The sequence below is a fragment of the Aquarana catesbeiana genome, linkage group LG13, assembly GCF_042186555.1.
Source record: "Aquarana catesbeiana isolate 2022-GZ linkage group LG13, ASM4218655v1, whole genome shotgun sequence".
NCBI lineage: Eukaryota > Metazoa > Chordata > Amphibia > Anura > Ranidae > Aquarana > Aquarana catesbeiana.
Window position 1 is genome coordinate 200,702,894 of NC_133336.1, and position 22,299 is coordinate 200,725,192.

Consider the following 22,299-nt stretch of genomic DNA (forward strand, 5'->3'; position numbering starts at 1 on the left):
TATCATCACCACAGGTCTCTGGTCCTAACTTAATACCAGCTCTTGATGGATTTGCAGCCCTATCCGGCCTTATGATTAATCCTAAGAAATGCCTAGTGCTTAATATTTCACTCACAAACATGGAATTGATCCCGGCTAGGGCTGCACTCCCATTCACATGGGCAGAAAAATCAATCCCATATCTTGGAATTCATTTAACAGCATCTCATTCTGACTTATTCTCAACCAATTATCCTCCTGTATTAAGACAGATCACAAATCTAATAAAACAATGGTCGCAACTTCCTTTATCCTGGATAGGGAAGATTAATGCAATCAAAATGACTATTCTACCCAAATTGCTTTATCTATTCAGAGTCCTCCCTATTCCAATTCCTTCCTATTTTTTGAGAATAGTACAAAAAAGAGCAACTTCGTTTATATGGGGCTCTTCTAAACCACGTATACCTATACACACACTACATCTTCCCAAAAATAAAGGAGGCCTGGGATACCCGAATTTTACTAACTACTACAGAGCAGCACATTTGGCCAGTCTGTCCAAATACCATGCAAAACAAGAAATCCCATTATGGGTATTTATAGAGGCTTCAGAAAATGACCCTCTATTAATATCAAATTTAATATGGCTTGATCCTAAAGACCGCTTTAAAATTCATAATCCCATAACTAAACACTTCTTATCTCTCTGGGATAAACTAAAAACCAAATATCAGTTACAATCTCCACACAATCCTCTCCTTTCTTTTATCAGAAATCCGGCCTTTTATCCGGCATGGATCTACCCAAATTCTTTTAAAGCTTGGACAACATCAGGCATTCAGACACTAAATGACTTCATAGCATCTAAATCATTCCTTTCATTCCCATCGCTTAGAGAAAAATATGATCTACCAAACTCTGAGATATTCAGATATCTCCAAATCAAAAATTTCTATACACCATTCCTAAAGGGGGATACACCATTATCCCAATTATCCATTTTTGAATCAATCTGTACAAAAGATCCATTTGCTAAAGGTACAATTTCATCGCTTTATAATCAATTATATGGAGTAGCAAATCTTAATAGACCCTCTTACGTTCAGAGGTGGGAGGAGGACCTGGGACGAACTTTAGAAGACACGGACTGGTCTAACATATGGCTCACATCTAAGTCATCTTCACCCAACATCTTAGCACTGGAGACAAATTATAAAGTCCTAACTCGCTGGTACCTTGTACCCGCTAGAGTGGCAAAAAATTCACCTAATACCTCAGCTCTTTGTTTTCGAGGATGCCCAGAAATAGGCACATATTTACACATATGGTGGACGTGCCCAGTAATCCAAACCTTCTGGAAGGAAGTCTTCGTGATTGCATCTAAAATATTTAAAAAAATAATACAACCAGATCCATATTTAACTTTACTTAATCTAAAACCGGAATGGTTAACACTCTCTCAATTCAAACTTATGATCCAACTAATAACGGCTGCAAAACAAACAGTGGCCAAGGCATGGAAATCTCCTACATTGGTACTAGCAGAAACAATTCACAGAATGAATAATACAATGTCCCATGCTAAGATGGTAGCCATCGATCAAAATCAAATTCCAAAATTTGAAAAACTTTGGCATCCTTGGATAAAACAACAGTTCCTGTCAAACTTCAATGACTCTGTCCTGTTGCCATGGTAACAGATTAAATTACTTACAGAGACACCCATTCTAAGGCTTCAAAGAGAACTAAAAAGAATAATAAACTGACGAGCGGGACAACCTTGTGGACCATACCTCTACCTTTCAACCCTTTTTCTTCTTTCTCTTTCCTTTTCTCCACCTTACGATTAAAGCTTATTATCAGAATTTATTTGACCTATATACACTCTACTTGTAAACAATATGTATAGTAGGTATAAATCATTTAAATACCTACAAAAGTAACTAAGGAAATGATATATATCTTTAATTTAGGTTTATGTGAACCCAATGTTTAATATTTGAAATTTCATGATATTTACCTATATAAACCCTACTGTAAAACAATGAGCTTACTTTATAGATCCTTGTAAACTTACTTTATGTATCTTTATAACATTGTATACTCAATAAACTTCTTTTGACAAGGAAAATCAATGGATGAAGGATGACCAGGGAGGAGAGGGGAGGGTTAGAAAAACACTGATCCATCAAAGTGTATAGGAATGCTTCTTATCTATGCTGATGTGACTTTTGTGAGATAACATAAAAGGCTAGGGGGCTGAATTCACACTGAAGTCCACCAGGAACCTTTTCCAAAATTGCACTGTGCTGAGATGATCAGAGGGGCATCATTGAATATAATGTGATTTCCCTTGTCATGCAATTTGTGAACCCAGGTTCGAGAATTTCTAAAGTAGCATTGAAGTTGCATCAAAGTCACATCAAACGTGCAAGCAAGTAGCACTACATAGTCACACTGGAAATTGTAATTGGATAGTGGGAAGTGATATGGGGAAAACACAACACAAACGTGGCAAAAACATATCATGTGTTATGTTAAATGTAACAATACAGGAAAACCACTGCAAAAATGCAGCAAAAACTCATATGCATTTTTTGTATGTTTTTGATACAGAGCAGTGTGAAAGTAACCTAAAGCACACTGGTTTATTCACATATATTCATTCACACCCACTTTTTAACATGCACTGAACCCACCCTGATCGGTTTTCTATCAATCAAAAGGTAAAAACCCAACTTCATTCATCTCTTCTTTCTGGGTAAGATTCAAAATTTAATAAGAAATGTATTTCTCTTTTGGTTACAACGACCTACCACATGTTACCTCCAGAGGGCGTTGTAGGCCCAAATTACAGTACATAGCTGTCAGCATTAGATGGAGAGGGTTGTTGGTGGTATTCCCACCCTTTAACCTTCCTTTTCTGTATCCAAAAATAAAAAAAATAAAAGGTTTTGCCTTTAGTTCTACTTTGAAGTGGATGTAAACCCCATTCCTGAATACTGACCTGGGCACATATATCTGTAGTGTTTACTTATCTCTTTTCAAAGCCCCGTGTCCAGTGTCTTTCTGCTGCTTTGTTCCTCTGTTAGCAGCATGATAACTTCTGACAAGCTCTTTGACACAGGAGATAAAAGCACCTAGAAATTTGTGTCGGGGCGAGTGCTATAAATAGATTAGCAGAGAGTTTCTCTATTCACAGAACAGCTCTGCATGTTTCTTCCTTCCTCTGCCTATGTGGAGGGGGGTGTCTGCCTTTCCTCCAATCATCTCACACACAGTGTATGCCCAGACTCCACACCCAATGCTGGAACAGGAAGAAAACAATGTTCACTTTCTAAACAGTGTATAAAGCTGGAGACAGCAGATATACATGTACAACGTATGTAGGAGGATTTGTTTCATCTCTGTGTATCATCTGAGGCTGTTCCCTTCACTGGGTATATGTGAGGGTTTACATTCACTTTAAGTCTTATCTGATGTATTCAGATAAATAGATGTGTACAGTCTGCATAGAACAGAAAACAAATCACACTGATAATTAGTCATTTCTCTGGAAAAAACATCTGAAAATACCAAATTATTACAGCAATGTGATTATTCAGAATAAATATTTACCTCAAACTCTTGATATTGTGTAGAGCCGGTATAAGTTTCCTCAATCCTTCACTCGGAATATTACATGAATGTAGATTTACTTCTGTCTCTCTGCAGGACTGAAGGATAAAAGACAGCACAGAGCAGTCCAGAGGGCTGAGGGGGACATTAGAAAAGTCAACTTTGTTTGATCCAATACATTGTGCCACCAGAGCCTTATTCCTGCTCTCATAGAGATAGTAGAATACATTAAGAAGATCTCTCTTGTCTTCTGTAGATTTATAAGATCTTTGGTCTGGTATTTTCTTCTGGATCCAGGTGATGACATGTCTGGCAGCCTGAGTAGATAACTCTCCCACATGAGACTTTAACATGGATCTAGTAGAAGAGTCTGAGAGACCGCAGAGGAAACGGAGGAATATTTCAGCACGGCCGTCTTTGTAAGATTCAGCCTTATCAAGTGTTTTCTGTAATCTTTCAGGATCATTGTTCATAAAGTGGACTAAAGCAGCAAAAAACTCCTGAAGAGTGAGATGTAAGAAGGTGTAATCCACATCGGGAGGCTGACCAGATTCCATCATGAAAGATGAAAAGACATGATTATCATTTCTCACACTGAATGACTCCAGATGACGATCATCAAATACAATCATGTGATTCATGACTCCATGTTCTGCCATCCACCCAATAGAGGTCAGCAGTTCCCGGGCAGTGTGACCACCATCTTTATTCTGGTTGTGATTGGCCAGAATGTTGGAGACAAATGTCACAAAGAGTTGTGTCATGGTTTTGGGTAATGATGTCATCAGCTGATCGGTGATTGTTGGTTGGGATCTGAAGCACATTGATAACACTGTACAGATGATCCAGCAGTATGATGGGAGATAACAGAAAGTGTACAGCATGTCATTCTCCTCCACATAATGAAAAGCCTTCTCTGATAATTCCTCATTTCCAAAGAAATTATTGAAGAAGATCCGTCTGTCTCCATGGAGAAATCCCATGATCTCAGCTATTCTCTGGAAAACTCTGGTATCCACTGATGTTAGTCTGGTTGGACGGCTGGTTATCAGTACAGAGCAACCATTAAGAAGACTTTGCCTCACCAAACTGTCCACAATCTCACCAAAATGTGATCTCTGTTTTAGATTGGACAGTTTACTTGATGTGAAATCCATTTGGTGAATACTTTCATCTAATCCATCAAATATAAACAGAAATCTCTCTGGATCTTGTAAAATGTCTCCAATCTGACTCTCCAGATATGGATATTGATAAAGAATCATCTCCTCCAAGCTGACCTCTCCCAGTCTATTAAGGTCCCGGAATCTGAAGAAGAAGAGAAAGGCAAATCTCTGGTAGTGTTTTCCGGTCACCCAGTCATAGACAAACTTCTGCATCAGTGTGGTCTTCCCTATTCCTGGCACTCCGCTCACCATTACTGCATGTGGTACACATTGTGACTGGGGGTTCCATCGGAACAGCTTGTTGGGGGAAATGTGTTCCAGTCTAGTTTGTGTTTCCTTCAAGCATTCCTCATGTTTTACCCCAGTCTGTATTATCTCATTCTGGGGACGTTCCCTGAACTGATCGGTGGAGACTACAATCAGATCCACATAACGATCATTGATGAGGAATCTTTGTGGTTCCAGGGTAGTTCCTGGGGGTCTATGCTCCACCAGAGTCTCAGTCTTCTCCATTAGATATTGTTTGTGCTTTTCCTGAATATCTGGAAATATAATGGAAATATTTTATGGATCAGGAGAAGTCAAGAATGTTGGTATCATTTTCTTCTGTGTTGATCATAATATTAGTCTGGTTTTATCATTACTACATTTTCATGTGAAATGATTACAATACAGATTACTTTGTGTGGTCATCCATATTACTGGAGAACAGAGATTTATTTTCTCAGCAATATATAAACACTTTTTATCCTTATAAAGACATGACAAGTACAGAAAAATACTGGATATACTTGTCCCCTAAATACCTCTTATGACAGAGAACACACAGCCCTAGACAGTTCAGGTTTTCTATACTCTATTACCTGAAAACCATGAAAGAATGGAAATGGCGCTCACAGTGATAAATAAATATCTTGATATGATTACAGATATAAAATGATGTCTTCAGTGGAAAAACATAATAATAGATTTCCAAAATCAGTAACAAAAAACAATACAAAGCAATATAGAAAGTCCAATGTGACAGTTCCCAACACCAAATAAGAGCTTCAATATAGAGATATCTTCTAGTTCTTCTCTCCACTGGTGATCAAAGGATAGATGACAGTTTTTATGGGGGCAGTTTTGTTGGGGCAATTTGATGGGGCAGTTTTGATGGGGGCAATATGATGGGGCAGTTTCGATGGGGCAGTATGATGGGGGAAATTTTGATGGTGGCAATATGATGGGGCAATTTGATGGGGGCAATTCTGATGGGTCAATTTCGATGGTGGCAGTTTTGATTGTGCAATTTTGATGGGGCAATTTTGATGGGGCAATTTTGATGGGGGCGTTTTGATGGGGCAGTTTTGATGGGGCAGTATGATGGGGCAGTATGATGGGGCATCTTTGATGGGGCAATTTTTATATGGGCAATATGATGGGGCAGTTTTGATAGGGCACTTTTGATGGGGCAGTATGATAGGGCAGTTTTGATGGGGCAGTATAATGGGGCAATTTTGATGGGGGCAATTTTGATACGGACAATATGATGGGGCAGTTTTGATGGGGCAGTCTTGATGGGGCAGTTTTTATGGGGGCAATTTTGATGGGGCAATATGATGGGGCAGTTTTGATAGAGCAGTTTTGATGGTGCAGTATGATAGGGCAGTATGATGGGGCAATTTTGATGGTGGCAGTATGATGGGGCAATTTGATGGGGGAAGTTTTGATGATGGGTGTCAGGTCACCTGTATCCAGGTGACAGATGCACACCGTTGGGATCAGGAGTGCACCGCAAGGTAGTGGACCCTATGGCTGACTACTGCGGATTGAACCCTGGGAGGTTCAGGAAGCAGGTCTACTGGATCACTGACACAGATCCCACTGGGAGCTAGAGCATAGATTCCCCAGGGTGCGGAGTCTAAGAGCCAGCAGGTGTTCACCAGAGCCTTTAATGGTAAGGATGGACTGCGCTGCAGTCTGGCTCCAGGTCGCGGCCCCCGGGGTCTCACAGCTCACGCTTACGGTAGACTATAGGAGAAGAGGAAGGAGGCAGCAGGCTGGAACAACAAGGAAAGTAAGGGACAAGCCAAGGTCGGGGCCACAAGCAGACAAGGACAACAGAGTACACACCAAGGTTCAGGGACACAGGCAAACAGGGATGGTCAGGAACACGCCAAAGGTCAGGGTCACGAGCAGACAGGAATAGTTAAGAACAGGCCAAAGTCGGTAACAGGAATCAGATATAGGAAACAAGTACACACAGAGGCTAACACACAATGGTTGATCAGCACTGCTGGCTTGCAGTGCACAGGTTAATATAGGGTTCCCTGATAGGGCCTGGGGTGGGGCCATGCTTAGAGGAGAGGTACAAAAGCAGTCAGGTGAAGGTCAGCTGGTCTCTAGAGATGAACACATGGAGACAGGTATGCTGATCGACAAACTCTATAGCATAACCATGACAATGGGGCAATTTGATGGGGCAGTTTTGATGGGGCAATTTAATGAGGGCAGTATGATGGGGCAAATTTGATGGGGCAGTTTTAATGGGGCAATTTGATGGGGCAGTTTTGATGGGGCAGTTTTGATGGGGGCAATATGATGGGGCAGTTTGGATGGGACAGTATGAAGGGGCAATTTTGATGGGGCAATTTTGATACGGGCAATATGATGGGACAGTTTTGATAGGGCGGTATTTATGGGGCAGTATGATGGGGCAGTTTTAATGGGGCAGTATGATGGGGCAATTTTGATACATGCAATATGATGAAGCAGTTTTGATAGGACAGTGTTGATGGGGCAGTATGATGGGGGCAGTATGATGGGGCAATTTTGATGGGGGAAGTTTTGATGAGGGGCAGTTTTGATGATGGGGCAATTTTGATGGTGGCAGCATGATGGGAAAGTTTTGATGGGGCAATTTTGATGGGGCAGTATTATGGGGGCAGTATGATGGGGCAATTTTGATGGGGCAGTATGATGGGGCAGTAGGATGGGGCAATTTGATGGTGCAGTTTTGATGGGGGCACTATGATGGGGCAGTTTTGATGGGGCAGTTTTGATGGGGGCAGTATGATGGGGCAATTTGATGGTGCAGTTTTGATTGGGACAGTTTTGATGGGGGCAATATGATGGGGCAATTTGATGGGGCAATTCGATGGGGCAGTATGATGGGGAAATTTTAATGGAGGCATTTTGATGGGGGCAGTTTTGATGGGGGCAGTATGATGGGGCAGTTATGATGGGGCAATTTTGATGGGGCAATTTTGATGGGGCAGTTTTGACGGGGCAGTACGAATGGGGCAATTTTGATGGTGGCAGTATGATGTGGCAATTTGATGGGGGCAAATTGATGGGGACAGTTTTGATGATGGGGCAGTTTTGATGGGGCATTTTTGATGGGGCAGTATGATGGGTCAATTTTTATGGGGCAGTATGAGGGGCAGTATGATGGGGCAGTTTTGATGGGGCAGCATGATGGGGGCAATTTGAAGGGTCAATGTCGATAGGGCAATTTTGATGGTGGCAGTTTTGATGGGGCGTTTAATGGGGAAATTTTGATGGGGCAATTTTGATGGAGCAATATTGATGGGGCAGTATGATGGGGGCAGTTTTAATGGGGCAGTATGATGGGGCAATTTTGATGGGGGCAATATGATGTGGCAGTTTTGATGGGGCAGTATTGATGGGGCAATATGATGGGGCAGTTTTGATAGGGCAGTTTTGATGGGGCAGTATGATGGGCCAATTTTGATGGTGGCAGTTTTGATGGGGCAATTTTGATGGGGGCAATTTTGATGGGGCAGTATGATGAGGGCAGTAGGCTGGGAGCAATTTGATGGGGCAGTGTTATGGGGCAATTTGATGGGGCAGTATGATGGGGCAATTTTGATGGTGGCAATATGATGGGGCAGTTTTGATGGGGATATTTTTGATGGGGCAGTATGATGGGGACAATTTGATGGGGGCAATTTAATGGGGCAGTTTTGATGGGGCAATATGATGGGGCAGTATGATGGGGCAAATTTGATGGGGGCATTTTGATGGAGGCAGTTTTGATGGCGAAATTTTGATGGGGCAGTATGATGGGACAGTTTTGATGGAGCAATTTTGATTAGGGCATTATGATGGGGCAATTTTGATGGGGCAGTATGAGGGGGCAGTTTTGATGGGGCAGTATGATGGGGCAATTCTGATGGGGGCAATATGATGGGGCAGTATAATGGGGCAGTATGATGGGGCAACTTGATAGAGGCAATTTGATGGGTCAATTTTGATGGGGCAGTTTTGATGTGGCAATTTTGATGGGGCAGTTTTGATGGGGCACTATGATGGGGCAATTTTGATGGGGCAGTTTTTATAGGGTAGTATGATGGGGCAATTTTGATGGTGGCAGCATGATGGGGCAGTTTTGATGGGGCAATTTTGATGGGGGCAGTTTTGATGGGGCAATTTTGATAGGGCAGTATGATGGGGGCAATTTTGATGGGGCAGTATGATGGGGCAGTTTTGATGGGGGCAGTGTGATGGGGCAATATAATGGTTCAGTTTTGATGGGGGCAGTTTTGATGAGGGCAATATGATGGGACAGTTTTGATGGGGCAGTTTTGATGGGGCAGTATGATGGGGCAATTGTGATGGTGGCAGTATGATGGGGCAATTTTGATGGGGGCATTTTGATGGGGGCAGTATGATGGGGTAGTTTTGATGGGGCAATTTTGATGGGGCAGTTTTGATGGGGCAATTTTGATAGGGCAGTATGATGGGGCAATTTTGATGGGGCAGTATGATGGGGCAGTAGGATGGGGAAAATTGATGGGGTCGTTTTGATGGGGGCAGTATGATGGGGCAGTTTTGATGGGGGCAGTGTGATGGGGCAATATAATGGTTCAGTTTTGATGGGGGCAGTTTTGATGGGGGCAATATGATGGGACAGTTTTGATGGGGCAGTTTTGATGGGGCAATTTGATGGGGCAGTATGATGGGGCAATTGTGATGGTGGCAGTATGATGGGGCAATTTTGATGGGGGCATTTTGATGGGGGCAGTATGATGGGGTAGTTTTGATGGGGCAATTTTGATGGGGCAGTTTTGATGAGGCAGTATGGTCTGAGCAATTTTGATGGTGGCAGTATGATGGTGCAGTTTGATGGGGGAATTTGATGGGGACAGTTTTGATGATGGGGTAGTTTTGATGGGGCAGTATGATAGGGCAATTTTGATGGGGCAGTATGAGGGGGCAGTATGATGGGGCAATATGATGGGGCAGTATAATGTGGGCAAATTTGATGGTGGCAGTATGATGGGGCAATTTGATGGGGGCAGTTTTGATCATGGGGCAGTTTTGATGGGACAATTTTGATGGGGCAGTTTTGATGGGGCAGTATGATGGGGCAGTATGATGGGGCAATTTTGATGGGGGCAATTTTGATGGGCAGTTTTGATGGGGCAATTTAATGGGGCAGTATAATGGGGGCAATTTTGATGGTGGCAGTATGATGGGGCAATTTCATGGGGCAATTTTCGATGGGGCAATTTTGATGGGGCTGTTTTGATGGTGGCAGTATGATGGGGCATTTTGATGGAGGCAATTTTGATGGGGGCAGTATGATAGGGTAGTTTTGAATGGGCAGTTTTAATGGGGAAATTTTGATGGGGCAGTATGATGGGACAGTTTTAATGGGGGCAATATGATGGGGCTGTTTGATGGGGCAGTATGATGGGTGCAATTTTGATGGTTGCAGTATGATGGGGCAATTTGATGGGGCAATTTGATAATGGGGCAGTTTTGATGGGACAATTTTGATGGGGCAGTATGATGGGGAAATTTGATTGTGGCAATTTTGATGGGGCAGTTTTGATGGGGGCAATTTTGATGGTGGCAGTATGATGGGGCAGTTTTGATGGGGACAATGTTGATGATGGCAGCATGATGGGGCAATTTTGATGGGGCAATGTGATGGGGTGATTTTGAATGGGAGCAGTATGATTATGCAGTTTTGATGGGGGCAATTTTGATGGTGGCAGTATGATGGGGCAATTTTGATGGGGGCAATTTGGGGCAGCTCCTGCAAAAGGTAATTACTTTTTTTAAAAGATGCTAATTGTAAATGATATCCTTTGTTTCTGTGCTGTTGTGAATTCATGAAGAAATATATTTTATATTTACTGGCAGAAACATGAGAGATGCTTAGGCCTCAAAAAGTATATGAACTGTGATGTTACCATAATTGAACTGTTGCCCTTTTGGAGACCTTTAGGACAAATTAGACGCTCTCATGTTTTTCCAAGTTTTACTACTACTTCAAATATTGAAGACTTTTACAAGCATGTATTGTAAGGAAAACTGTTGGAACAAAAAACTGCTCTTGTCACAAAACAAGGAGATATTTACATGGTATTGTGAATAAATGAAAGCTGCCACAGGATACAAGGTTATACAGATAATTCTTGCATAGAGATAACCGCACCTGGCATAAACCTATTGTGTTCAAGTGATGGACTGTTTAAATAGCTAACACCTTGGCTAACAAAACTCATTGTATGAACTTTTAGGATGGTTTAGACAAACAAGTCATTTCTAAACACCCAGTGGGAATGTTCAAGGTCCATCTCAACATGTTAGAGAGAATTGAATATTGTGCCAGTCAAAAATATTTTAAAAGTATCTATAAGGTTATTATAAGTCATTTCAAACTATCTATGACATTGTAGGTCACAGAGACATATTATAATTTTGGCATCTGCGGACCCAACAACTTTGCTATGAAAGAAATATATATGAAAGTGTGATTTTATAAGTAGAAGTGTTTTAAGAAACTAATTAGTATTAGGAAAAACATATAATTATGATCATAACTATATAAGACTGTAACCTATGCTTAGAAAAACAAATATTCAGTGAAGATACCAGAAGTTATACAGGTATCCATATAGATAATCATTTTTATGTAGTATTGATGAATATATATAACAACATGTGTCTTTCATAGGTAGACCAGTTTTTATAAAGATACATTTATAGATATATAACCAGTTATGTAAAATGATTAATCAAGATTGTACTGAGTGTGTTTTATATTAGACCGATTACCAGAATATTTAAAGGTATATACTATTCTTACCATTATACATATTATGAAAATAGAACATATTAACTTAAAAGAATAGACTCAAAACACATGTGAGACACCTGGTGGTTGAAGACGGTATTATGCGGACTCCTTAAAATTTCCAGAGAAAGTTAATAATTAAGTATCCTAAACCAACAGAAAGTGAGCCAAACCTTCTGGGCTGAACTGGTGATATTTTTATGAGCTTATTATCCCAATTGGGGATAAAAGGCGAGGAGGGCCAAAAGGAAGCAAGCACAGACCCCACACTGGATGCACTCCTGACATCAAGAAGTCTGTCGATATTTAACCCTTCCTGATCCTACTGGACTTTATGACGAAAGCCATTTGACGCGCTTAAACTTTATCGGAATTTGTTTTTCAGCTGATTGGTAAGATCCAGACACCAAATTTATTTAACTTCTGTCCTTGAAATGACGGTTTATATGGTAGAGGTTATGTATTGATGTTTATGGACTGTCTGATATTGCTCATATCTTAGAGGTTAATTATTGATGTTTATTGTTTGTTTAGGGGTGTAGTACTACCACCGTGTTTTAGGTCATTTAAACCAATATTTACATCAATTTAAATGTCTGTAGCCCCAGGGAAGCTTTGTGACTCCATTTAAAATTTTAGCTCTGTTGGTTTAATAAGTAATTCAAATGGGCAGTATGGTTCCGTTGACTCGGTGAGATAAAACTTTGAATTTCTTCCGGCCGGAGAGATTTGAAGAAGCTCTCCCCTAAGCAACAAGGTATACTGCGTTCTTGAAGACAAAGGGTAAAATTATACCCATATTTTCCCAACAGACCATTTTGACTCCTCTGGGTAATTATAATAATTTTCCCCACTACCCATACTGATGTTTGATAATGTATGTGTGAAGTCTCAATCACCAGAACATTATGTTCTGTATAAAATTGTATGAATATATCCGCTAATGAATAAAGGGCAAGTTAGCTACCTCTCAAGTTTGTTGGGACATATTTGATACTTTGGTATTAAAACCCCATAAATCAATCAACTCAGGAAAGAATTGTGGTGTGCACCGAAAGTAAGAACTAAATTTAAAGAAATTACCGTAAGGTTGGAGGCACTGAAATAAATACTGAATCTTCATTAAGATTCCATACCACACTCACAACAGTGCAGATATATCATATATATATATATATATATATATATATATATATATATATATATATATATATATATACACACACACACATAACAAGAGATTTTATCTATCTACATCTATATCTGCACAGAAACAAGGGATATCATTTACAATTTGCATCTTTTAAAAAGTACCGTATTTATCGGCGTATAACACACACCCCAAGTTTAGGAGGGCATTTTAAGGAAAAAAACTTTTAGGAGGGAAGTTTAAGGAAAAAAAAATTACATTAAAATGCCCATCAATGCAGCCTTATCTGTCCATCTGCAGCCTTTTCAGTGTCAGTGCAGCCTTGCCCCAGTGCAGTCTTGTCAGTGCAGCCTTGTCAGTGCAGCTTTGCCCCAGTGCAGCCTTGCCCCAGTGCAGCTTTGTTAGTGCAGGTTTGCCCGTGCAGCTTGGCCCCAGTCCAGCCATGGGTAGATTCAAATATGGCGCCGAGACTGCAGGGCTTCGTCGGAGCCGAGATACACATAAAAAAACATAGAAAAAAGCCGAGAACACTCGGGTATGTGTATCTCGGCTTCGACGAGAGACCTGAGATACACATACCCGAGTGTTCTCGGCTTTTTTTCGGCGCCGCTCACGGTCACGCCCAGTCCTGCCCTATGATGGACATAATACAGGTCCAAGGGCGGGACTGGGCATGACAGCGGCGCCAAAAAGCCCGAGAACACTCGGGTATATGTATCTCGGCTCCGAAGTATCCCTGCAGTCTCGGCGCCATATTTGAATCTACCCACGGCTGTGTATGTCGGCGGCGAGCGCGGCAATTGCCGCAATCGCTCCGATGACACAAAATTGGTGGGGATCGGCCCAATTTTCAGGGGAAAAAAGTGCGTGTTATATGCGTTTTTATTGTGTTTAAATACGGTAATTACCTTTTACAGGAGCTTTTTTGTATTTCTAGATTTATAATCTATAAATGTAGATAAACTTTCTGTTTCCTGGAGGGGGAGGGGAGGTTTCCATAGCTAAGGGGCGGCAACTTCCACTGACACTACTGTTGCTATGGAAACCAGACCTACAACCTATTACACTGCTCGTCCTGCACTGAGCATGTGTGAGATCTGGAGGTGCATGCTGGGTAACCAGCATGCATAGAATACAGAAAGAGATACAGTCTGGCTTCAGATGCCCATACATGAGATGGCGGCAGCCTGCTGTGACTTACAAAAGTAAGAAATCAATGGTGCAAAAATACAAAACGGACCTTCGTTTACAGCAAACCTTTACTAGAATACAATAAGCATTAGGATTAAGCATGAGGATTAATCATGAGGATTATAGGAGGATTTATATCTAAAAAGTAACATTTCATCCGTAACACTGTACAGTATTATGTACAGAGGTACGGAGCTACAAAAGGGCCTGAAGGTGTCCATGTCAGTACGGGGTACGGACCTTTTTTCTCCCTCTCCTATAATCTTATAGTCACTTCAATGACATAATCTTATATCAGAATTGTTCAGAAGCCTCTGCTGAACAATTCTATAACTCTGATCAGTTTATTACAACCCACTGATCAGAGTTATAAACTAGGGATGAGCTTTGAGTTCCACTCGAACATCGGCTGTGCGCCAGTTCGCTGAACATCAAACAATTTGCAGTGTTTGCGGCAAATTCGAAAAGCCGCGGAACACCCTTTAAAATCTATGAGAGAAATCAAAAGTGCGAATTTTAAAGCCTTATATTCATGGTATTGTCATGAAAAGTGTTTGGGGACCTGGGTCCTGCCCCAGGGGACATGGATCAATGCAAAAAAAAGTTTTAAAAACGGACGTTTTTTCGGGAGCAGTGATTTTAATAATGCTTAAAAGTCAAACAATAAAAGTGTAATATCCCTTTAAATTTCGTAGCTGGGGGTGTCTATAGTATGCCTGTAAAGGGGCGCATGTTTCCCGCGTTTAGAACAGTCTGACAGCAAAATGACATTTCAAAAGGAAAAAAAGTCATTTAAAACTACTCGCGGCTATTAATGAATTTCCGGTCCGACAATACACATAAAAGTTCATTGATAAAAACGGCATGGGAATTCCCCACAGGGGAACCCCGAACCAAAATGAAAAAAAAAATGGCATGGGGTCCTTCTCAAAATCTATATCAGACCCTTCCGGTCTGGTATGGATTTTAAGGGGAACCCCGCGCCAAAATAAGAAAAAAAATTTTAAAATGGCGTGTGGTCTCCCCAAAAATCCATACCAGACCCTTATCCGAGCACGCAACCTGGCAGGCCGCAGGAAAAGAGGGGGGACGAGAGAGCGCCAGGCCACATGCCCTCAACATTGGGATGCTGGACGAGAACACTGGAGGAAGAACCAGAAGAACCAGAAGAAGAAGAAGATGGAGGAAGAAACCGAAGGAAAATAGAAGAAAGAAGATAGAAGAAGCATTTAAATAAAGGAATTGTCAAAAACTGTCTCTTGTCATTTTTAACATTTTAAAAGGGTACCCCTTACCATTTCACACAGGGGGGAGGGCCAGGATCTGGATCCCCTTGTTAAAGGGGGCTTCCAGATTCCGATAAGCCCCCCGCCCGCAGACCCGCACAACCACCGGGCAAGGGTTGTGGGGATGAGGCCCTTGTCCCCATCAACATGGGGACAAGGTGTTTTGGGGCTACCCCAAAACACCCTCCCAATGTTGAGGGCATGTGGCCTGGTACGGTTCAGGAGGGGGCGCTCTCTCATCCCCCCTCTTTTCTTGCGGCCTGCCAGGTTGCATGCTCGGATAAGGGTCTGGTATGGATTTTTTTTTAATTCTGGCGCGGGGTTCCCATTAAAATCCACACCAGACCTAAAGGGTCTGGTATAGATTTTGAAGGGGACCCCACACCATTTTTTTTTATTTTGGCCGGGGTTCCCCTTAATATCCATACCAGACCTGAAGGGCCTGGTATGGAATTTAGGGGGACCCCCCACGTCATTTTTTTTTTTTAATTTTGGTTCGGGGTTTTACTGTGGGGAATTCCCAGGCTGTTTTTTATCAATGAACTTTTATGTGTATTGTCGGACCAGCAATTCATTAATAGCCGCGAGTAGTTTTAAATGACTTTTTTTCCTTTGAAATGTCATTTTGCTGTCAGACTGTTCTAAACACAGGAAACATGCTCCCCTTTACAGGCAGACTATAGACACCCCCCAGGTACGAAATTTAAAGGAATATTACACTTTTATTGTTTCACATTAAGCATTATTAAAATCACTGCTCTCGAAAAAACGGCCGTTTTTTAATTTTTTTTTGCATTGATCCTTGTTCCCTGGGGCAGGACCCGGGTCCCCAAACACTTATTATGAGAATAACTTGCATATAAGCCTTTAAAATTAGCACTTTTGATTATTCATGTTCGTGTCCCATAGACTTTAACGGTGCTCGCGTGTTCAAACAGATTTTTTGCCCGTTCACATGTTCTGGTGCAAACCGAACAGGGGGGTGTTCGGCTCATCCCTATTATTAACCCCTAATGTGACCTCCCTCCATGCCGCCGCTTCCCTGTCCCCAGCCTCTCTACCTCCTGCACCTCCATTCCACCTAAAACTACTCCCCCACTCTCCCCTTCAACCCCCTTTTCCCCTCCCCAGCACTGACCCCCCCACACCTGATCTGACCCCCCCAAATTTGATCCCCCGCAGCCACCATCATAATCCTGCATCCCTCCTCTGCCACTCTCGCCGGCTTCAGGTGCTGCTGGGGGCCTGGGGGGGGTCCAGATGTGTCCCCCCATTACTCAGATAGCCCCCCAATACTGCCCCCTGCACCCCGATCCATCCCTACTCTGGCGCATCTCTCCCTTCTCTCCCGCAGCCTGCAGCTTCTGCTCCGGTAAGCTGACAGGTTGGGAATTGCGGCGGGGAGGGGGAAGAGCGGTGTGGGTGATGTTTGGGCTTATGGGGGCTTTGTAAACATGTGTTTACCACCCCCTAAGTGTGGCAACCTGGGCGCATGCAGCGATCTGTAATCGCTCTGATATGCCCACTGACATCTGATAATTGTAACCACAAAAAATATGCCCCTTTACATACGATCGGATTTTCCAATGGAAAATGTTCGATGGGAGCTTGTTGTTGGAAATTCCGACCGTGTGTAGGCTCCATCGGACATTTTCCATCGGAATTTCCATCACACAAAATTTGAGATCTGGATCTCAAATTTTCCAAAAACAAAATCCGTTGTCGTCAATTCCGATCGTGTGTACACAATTCCGATGCACAAAGTTCCACGCATGGATTTTGTTGTCGGAATGTCCGATCGTGTGTACAGGGAATTACTATGTATCAGACTGTCAGTTTATTAATGAATGGACTCGCTATACAGATTCCATTCAAGTAAAGTGATACAGAGAAAAGGACCATCTTCAGTCCCTTTCTCTGTCTCAAAAAAATAGATATGGGGGTCTGTTTAGACCTCTGCTATTTCACCAAAGAACCCCCCCCCAAAAAAAAAAAAAATATATATATATATATATATATATATATATATTTTTTTTTTTTGTCATTTTATAAAAGTAAAAATGTTTAAAAAAAACAAAAACAGTAAGACCCCCCAGGTCACCCCGCACTCACCCCTCCACAGTGACGGTCCCCATTGCACTCACCCCTCCACGGTGATGCCCCCTCTGCACTCACCCCTCCATGGTGACACCCCCCGCACTCACCCCTCCACAGTGACAGTCCCCCCCTGCACTCACCCCTCCACGGATACCTCAGCTTCTCCTTCTGGCCAACCCAATCCATCCTGATTGGCCAGGAGGAGAAGCTGGAAGACAAGGGGGTGGGTTTGGGGTGCAATGTTCTGCACCCCTCAGGCTCTAATCATGTGGCTTGAAAAAAAAAACTCATACAAACATATGAGTCCGGCGCCCTGCAGGGGGGTGGTGCTCTTAATGGACCGGCCGCTCTTGGTAAGACCCCTTTCATATGGAGCGGACTCTGTCAAGCAGATCTTCCTGCTCAGCGGGGGATCTGTCTGCTGATCTCCGCTGAACAGGCGGATGACAGGTCCACTCCGCTAATGCAGAGCAGACACTGACACAGCCTACTGTTATCTATGGGGCGGTCAGATGGAAACAGACCGCCTGTCCATTTCCATTGGATGCCATCCAATCTGATCTGCTAGATGGATGGGGAATGGAATCCTCATCTGTCAGTTTTTAGTGGACTGGATCGGATGCAGGTGGGTATAAACAGACACATGTCCAATTACATCAGTCTCTCCATAGAGAACAATGGGTGGTCTGATTTGGGCGCCTGAAAAATGGACAGGCAGACCCAATCAGTGTGATTGTGTGAAAGGGGCCTAAGGCCTTGTTCACACAGGGCATACACAGCGTACCTTTACAGGGATGAACAGGTGTTCCGTGCCTCTCTGTGCAGGCAGTCCCATTGATGTCATTTGGGATGTAGCAACTGCACAAATTTTACATCCATGTAGGTCCACATGCATGTCCCTGAGCTCACACTGCCTGCATTCGGGTCATGTACCCACACGGATGTCAGGTTGGGAACAGCAGCTATGCCTGTGCAGTCATTGCATCCCAATTGACATAAATGGGACTGCCTGTACAGGGATGCATGGAACACCTGTGCATCCCTGTGAGGGTAAACATGGCCCCCCCATGGACATACACTTTAGTATGCCACATGTGAACGATGCTTTAGTACTAATTTAGCAGGGATTTTGTAAGTTACGTTGTGTTTATGTGCAATATTAATGATTTTAGTGTATTTTTAGTGAAAATAGCAATAGCAATATCATGAACATTTGCGCAATTATTGCGGGGCCCAAAAAATCTGTAGCACTTTTTTTATTCTACAGGTCATGTGCTTTTAGAAAATGTCTAGTTTGAGGGGTCTTTTCAAATTCTAAAAAGCTGTAAGAGAAAAATGAAAACCTCCAGATTTCTTTCTCTTTTGGGTACGTTCAATTTTTACCATTTTGCAAACAGGCGCAATTTAAAATTTACTAAATATTTGTTATTTATTAACTCCATACAGGTTAAGCTTTTATATTTAGTAAGGATTAGCAGGAATTTTGTAAACTTTGCTGTGTTTTTATCTGATAATAAAGGTTTTAGTGTATTTTTTGCAAATATATTGCTTTGATAAATATTTGCACAAATACCGCGGGGTATAAAAAATCAGTAGCACCTTCTTTTTATTCTACTAATCATGTGCTAAGTGAAAAATAAAAAAGCAAAGGAAAAAGTGCAAAAATGGTCTGGCCACCTGAGTGTACAAAATGGAGCACAGGGCCTGGCAGCGAAAGGGTTAAAGTGACCTTGTGCTTAACTGAATCAGATAATGCATGTTTCCTGCAAAAAAGAGAGGATTTCTACCTTTCCACACTGTCAGATGGGTAAATTGCCCCTGTAGACTGCCACAGGGGAGGACTGGGCAAGGGGCATTTCATACCAATCCAGAGCTAATGAGATATGATGGGCTGGTGGACCAAAGACTTTTTATACAAATGATCACAAGTAGTTGACTTTGAACTAGACTGGCTCCTTGCCACATTGAGTATATTTTCCTTATATACCTCAATACCAGCTGAATCAGGATCAAGGTTGTGGAACACTTTCTGCAGAAACAAAACCGATCATCCATTACCCAGTGTATATATTCTGGAGGCCTGGGACTATCAATAATAAATACTTTCATTTTGAACACAGGTTGTTAAAACAAAGTAACCACTTCATGTCCTTAGGCCTTTTATAAATGGCCTACATTGAAGTGGGTATACCGTGTTACATCCCAGCATCATTTTTTTTCAACTAGCGATTGTCTTTTTAGTAAAAGTAATTGGAACGGCTATACAGCTGCTGGATTACTTTTACAGGTGGGGGAAGGGGGTCCCCCTCCTGCCACCACCTTTACAGGGTTCTGACCAGGGAATCAGTAAGGATGCAACCAGCGGCATACAGCTCCGAGCACACAGAGAGAGGAGTGGGACATCAGAATCCAGAAGCAATGAGGATTTTGTCACTTCCAGTTTCAGTTCTGTTTTTCCTGGTTGGTTACCGGCCAGTGAAGCAGCCGTTCAGACCAATCTGTGTCTGATTACCTGCATTGGAGGCCAGAGAAGAGATATGGGGTCTAATAGATCTCTCCATAAAGAAAACCTGCCATGGCCCACGCTATCACAAGGTATGTTGTTCATCCCTTGTGAAAGCAATAAAGTTGATAAAAAAAAAAAAAAAAGAATGTAAGTACAGTGTTAAAAAATAAAAATAAAATATATAATCAAATATAAAAAATAGTTTTTAAAGAACCCCGTCCCCCTGTGCTCACATGTAAAGGCACACATGTGCTCACATTCCCGCACACATATATGTAAACATCAATTTCACCACACATGTGAGGTATTGCCACCAACGTCAGAGTGAGATCTATAATTCTAACACCAGACCTCCTATGTAACTCTAAACTGGTAACCTGTACAGGCCTTTAAAGTGTCACCTATGGAGATTTTTAGGTACTGTAGTTTGGCATTGTGCCATGGGTGTACGCAATTTTAAAGTGCAACATGTTTGGTATCTATTTACGCAGCATAACATCATCTTTTATACTTTACCAAGCAATTGGGTATTATATTTTGTTTTTGCACATTAAAATTCATTAAAATGTATTTTATCCAAAAAAATACAATTGAAATACTGCTGCGCAAATATTGTGTGACATAGAAATATGCAACACCCACCATTTATTCTAGGGCCTCTGCTTAAAAATATATAATGTTTGGAGGTTCTAAGTAATTTTTCAGAAAAATATTATGATTTTTTTTCATGTAGGAGAGAAATATAATTGGCCAGGACTGGAAATGGTTAAAGCTACAGCTATGGGTGGTGCTGCTGTATCAGCATTTATTCATTTATTTGTGGGGTTTTTATAAGAACATTTAATCTGTTTTTCTGCTCTATTTCCATCATTGTCTATATGTGGGTACACTATATATGTAGATTATGTGTTTGTCATTGCTCTATGAATGTGTAACCTTTTGAATGGTATTTTCAATGACGCCGTATTCAGCCCTGACATTTCACACACAGTATTACTTTTCTTGGAGTAAATGATCAAAAACTGAACACCTGAATTTACACAAATCCTAATGACAGAAACACCATAATTCACTATAAAAGTGCTCATCCTGAATACCTCATCCAAGGTCTCTCTGTGTCACAGTTCCTTAAGCCTCGTACACACGGTTCCATTGTTGGAAGGGGATTGTCTGTTGACAGACTGTTGTCCTAAATTCTTACCGTTAGTATGCTCCTTTAGACAATTGTTTTCCAATTTTCGGCCAACAAATGTTGGATGACAGGCTAGTAAATTTTCAGCGGATGAAATTAGCAGAAGGGACCCAAAGGGTGGTGCTCAAGAGCTGAAATTTCTCGTAGTATGTCACTACGTTTGTGTTTGTGGCACGACAATTGTGTAACGTTAGTATGCAAGACAAGATCCTGGCACACACCCTTTTGACAAAAATCAGACGCTCAGTTGGCCAACAATCATACTGTGTGTACAAGGCTCAAGAGTAAAAGCATGGCAGGGGTATGTGCAGGGGGGGTGATTGGCACTTATTGGGGTGTGTGGAAATGATTGGGCAGCCACACAGTCATCAGATCACTTCCATCTGACCAATAACAGCTGGATTGTCAGATTTACACACACTCCTGGGGGGCTGCAGCCACTGAAGTTTGTGTAAACACCCCACTGCCATGGCTCAGTGGTGTAGCTCCACACCCAGGTGACACCTGCTAGAGGGGTGACACCATCTCAAGTCTCCCGAGGGTGAGTATACCCTTGTTTTTTTTTTCAGCTGTCCCCGCCAGAACATCTCTAGTGCCGCAGCTGCGCTGCTCTGGTCTGTGTCCTTCTTCCTCCTCCTACTTCCCTGCTGCTGAGCCTGTCACATGTGTCACTATCTCTGCCTGGTTGGTGTGGCTGCACACTGTTTTCATCACTCCAGCTACCGCCCAGGACATGTGTACTACAGTTTACCTAGCTGCCTGCCCTGCCCTGCCCCCGAGCTGGTGCTGTAATGGGCGGGAGGGTGTCAGCTTGCATTGAGGGGGTAACCACCGCCAGCCCAAGGTGAGGTGGGGGGTTGCCATGGTGTTGGCACGCCACCCAGTTACACCTGAGAGCTAGTGTGGGACTGGGAGGAGTGTATATGTCTAGTGCCCTGTGCTGGTCTGATAACCAAAGGAGGGGGGTTGGGAGCTGTATATATATAAATATATATATATATATATAGCCTGGGGGTTC

At 42.3% G+C, this 22,299-nt stretch overlaps 1 protein-coding gene across 1 annotated transcript in view; it reads right to left on the bottom strand.

Moving 5' to 3' along the window:
* Nucleotides 1-3,447: 3,447 nt before the first annotated feature.
* Nucleotides 3,448-22,299, bottom strand: part of LOC141116653 (NACHT, LRR and PYD domains-containing protein 3-like) — a 215,225-nt gene continuing 196,373 nt past the window's right edge. Inside the window, exons 5-6 of the mRNA XM_073609046.1 lie at nt 3,601-5,308; nt 3,448-3,490 (exon numbers count right to left, since the gene is read on the bottom strand). Of these exons, the coding sequence (XP_073465147.1) occupies nt 3,448-3,490; nt 3,601-5,308 (1,751 nt within the window). The remainder of the gene's footprint in view (nt 3,491-3,600; nt 5,309-22,299) is intronic.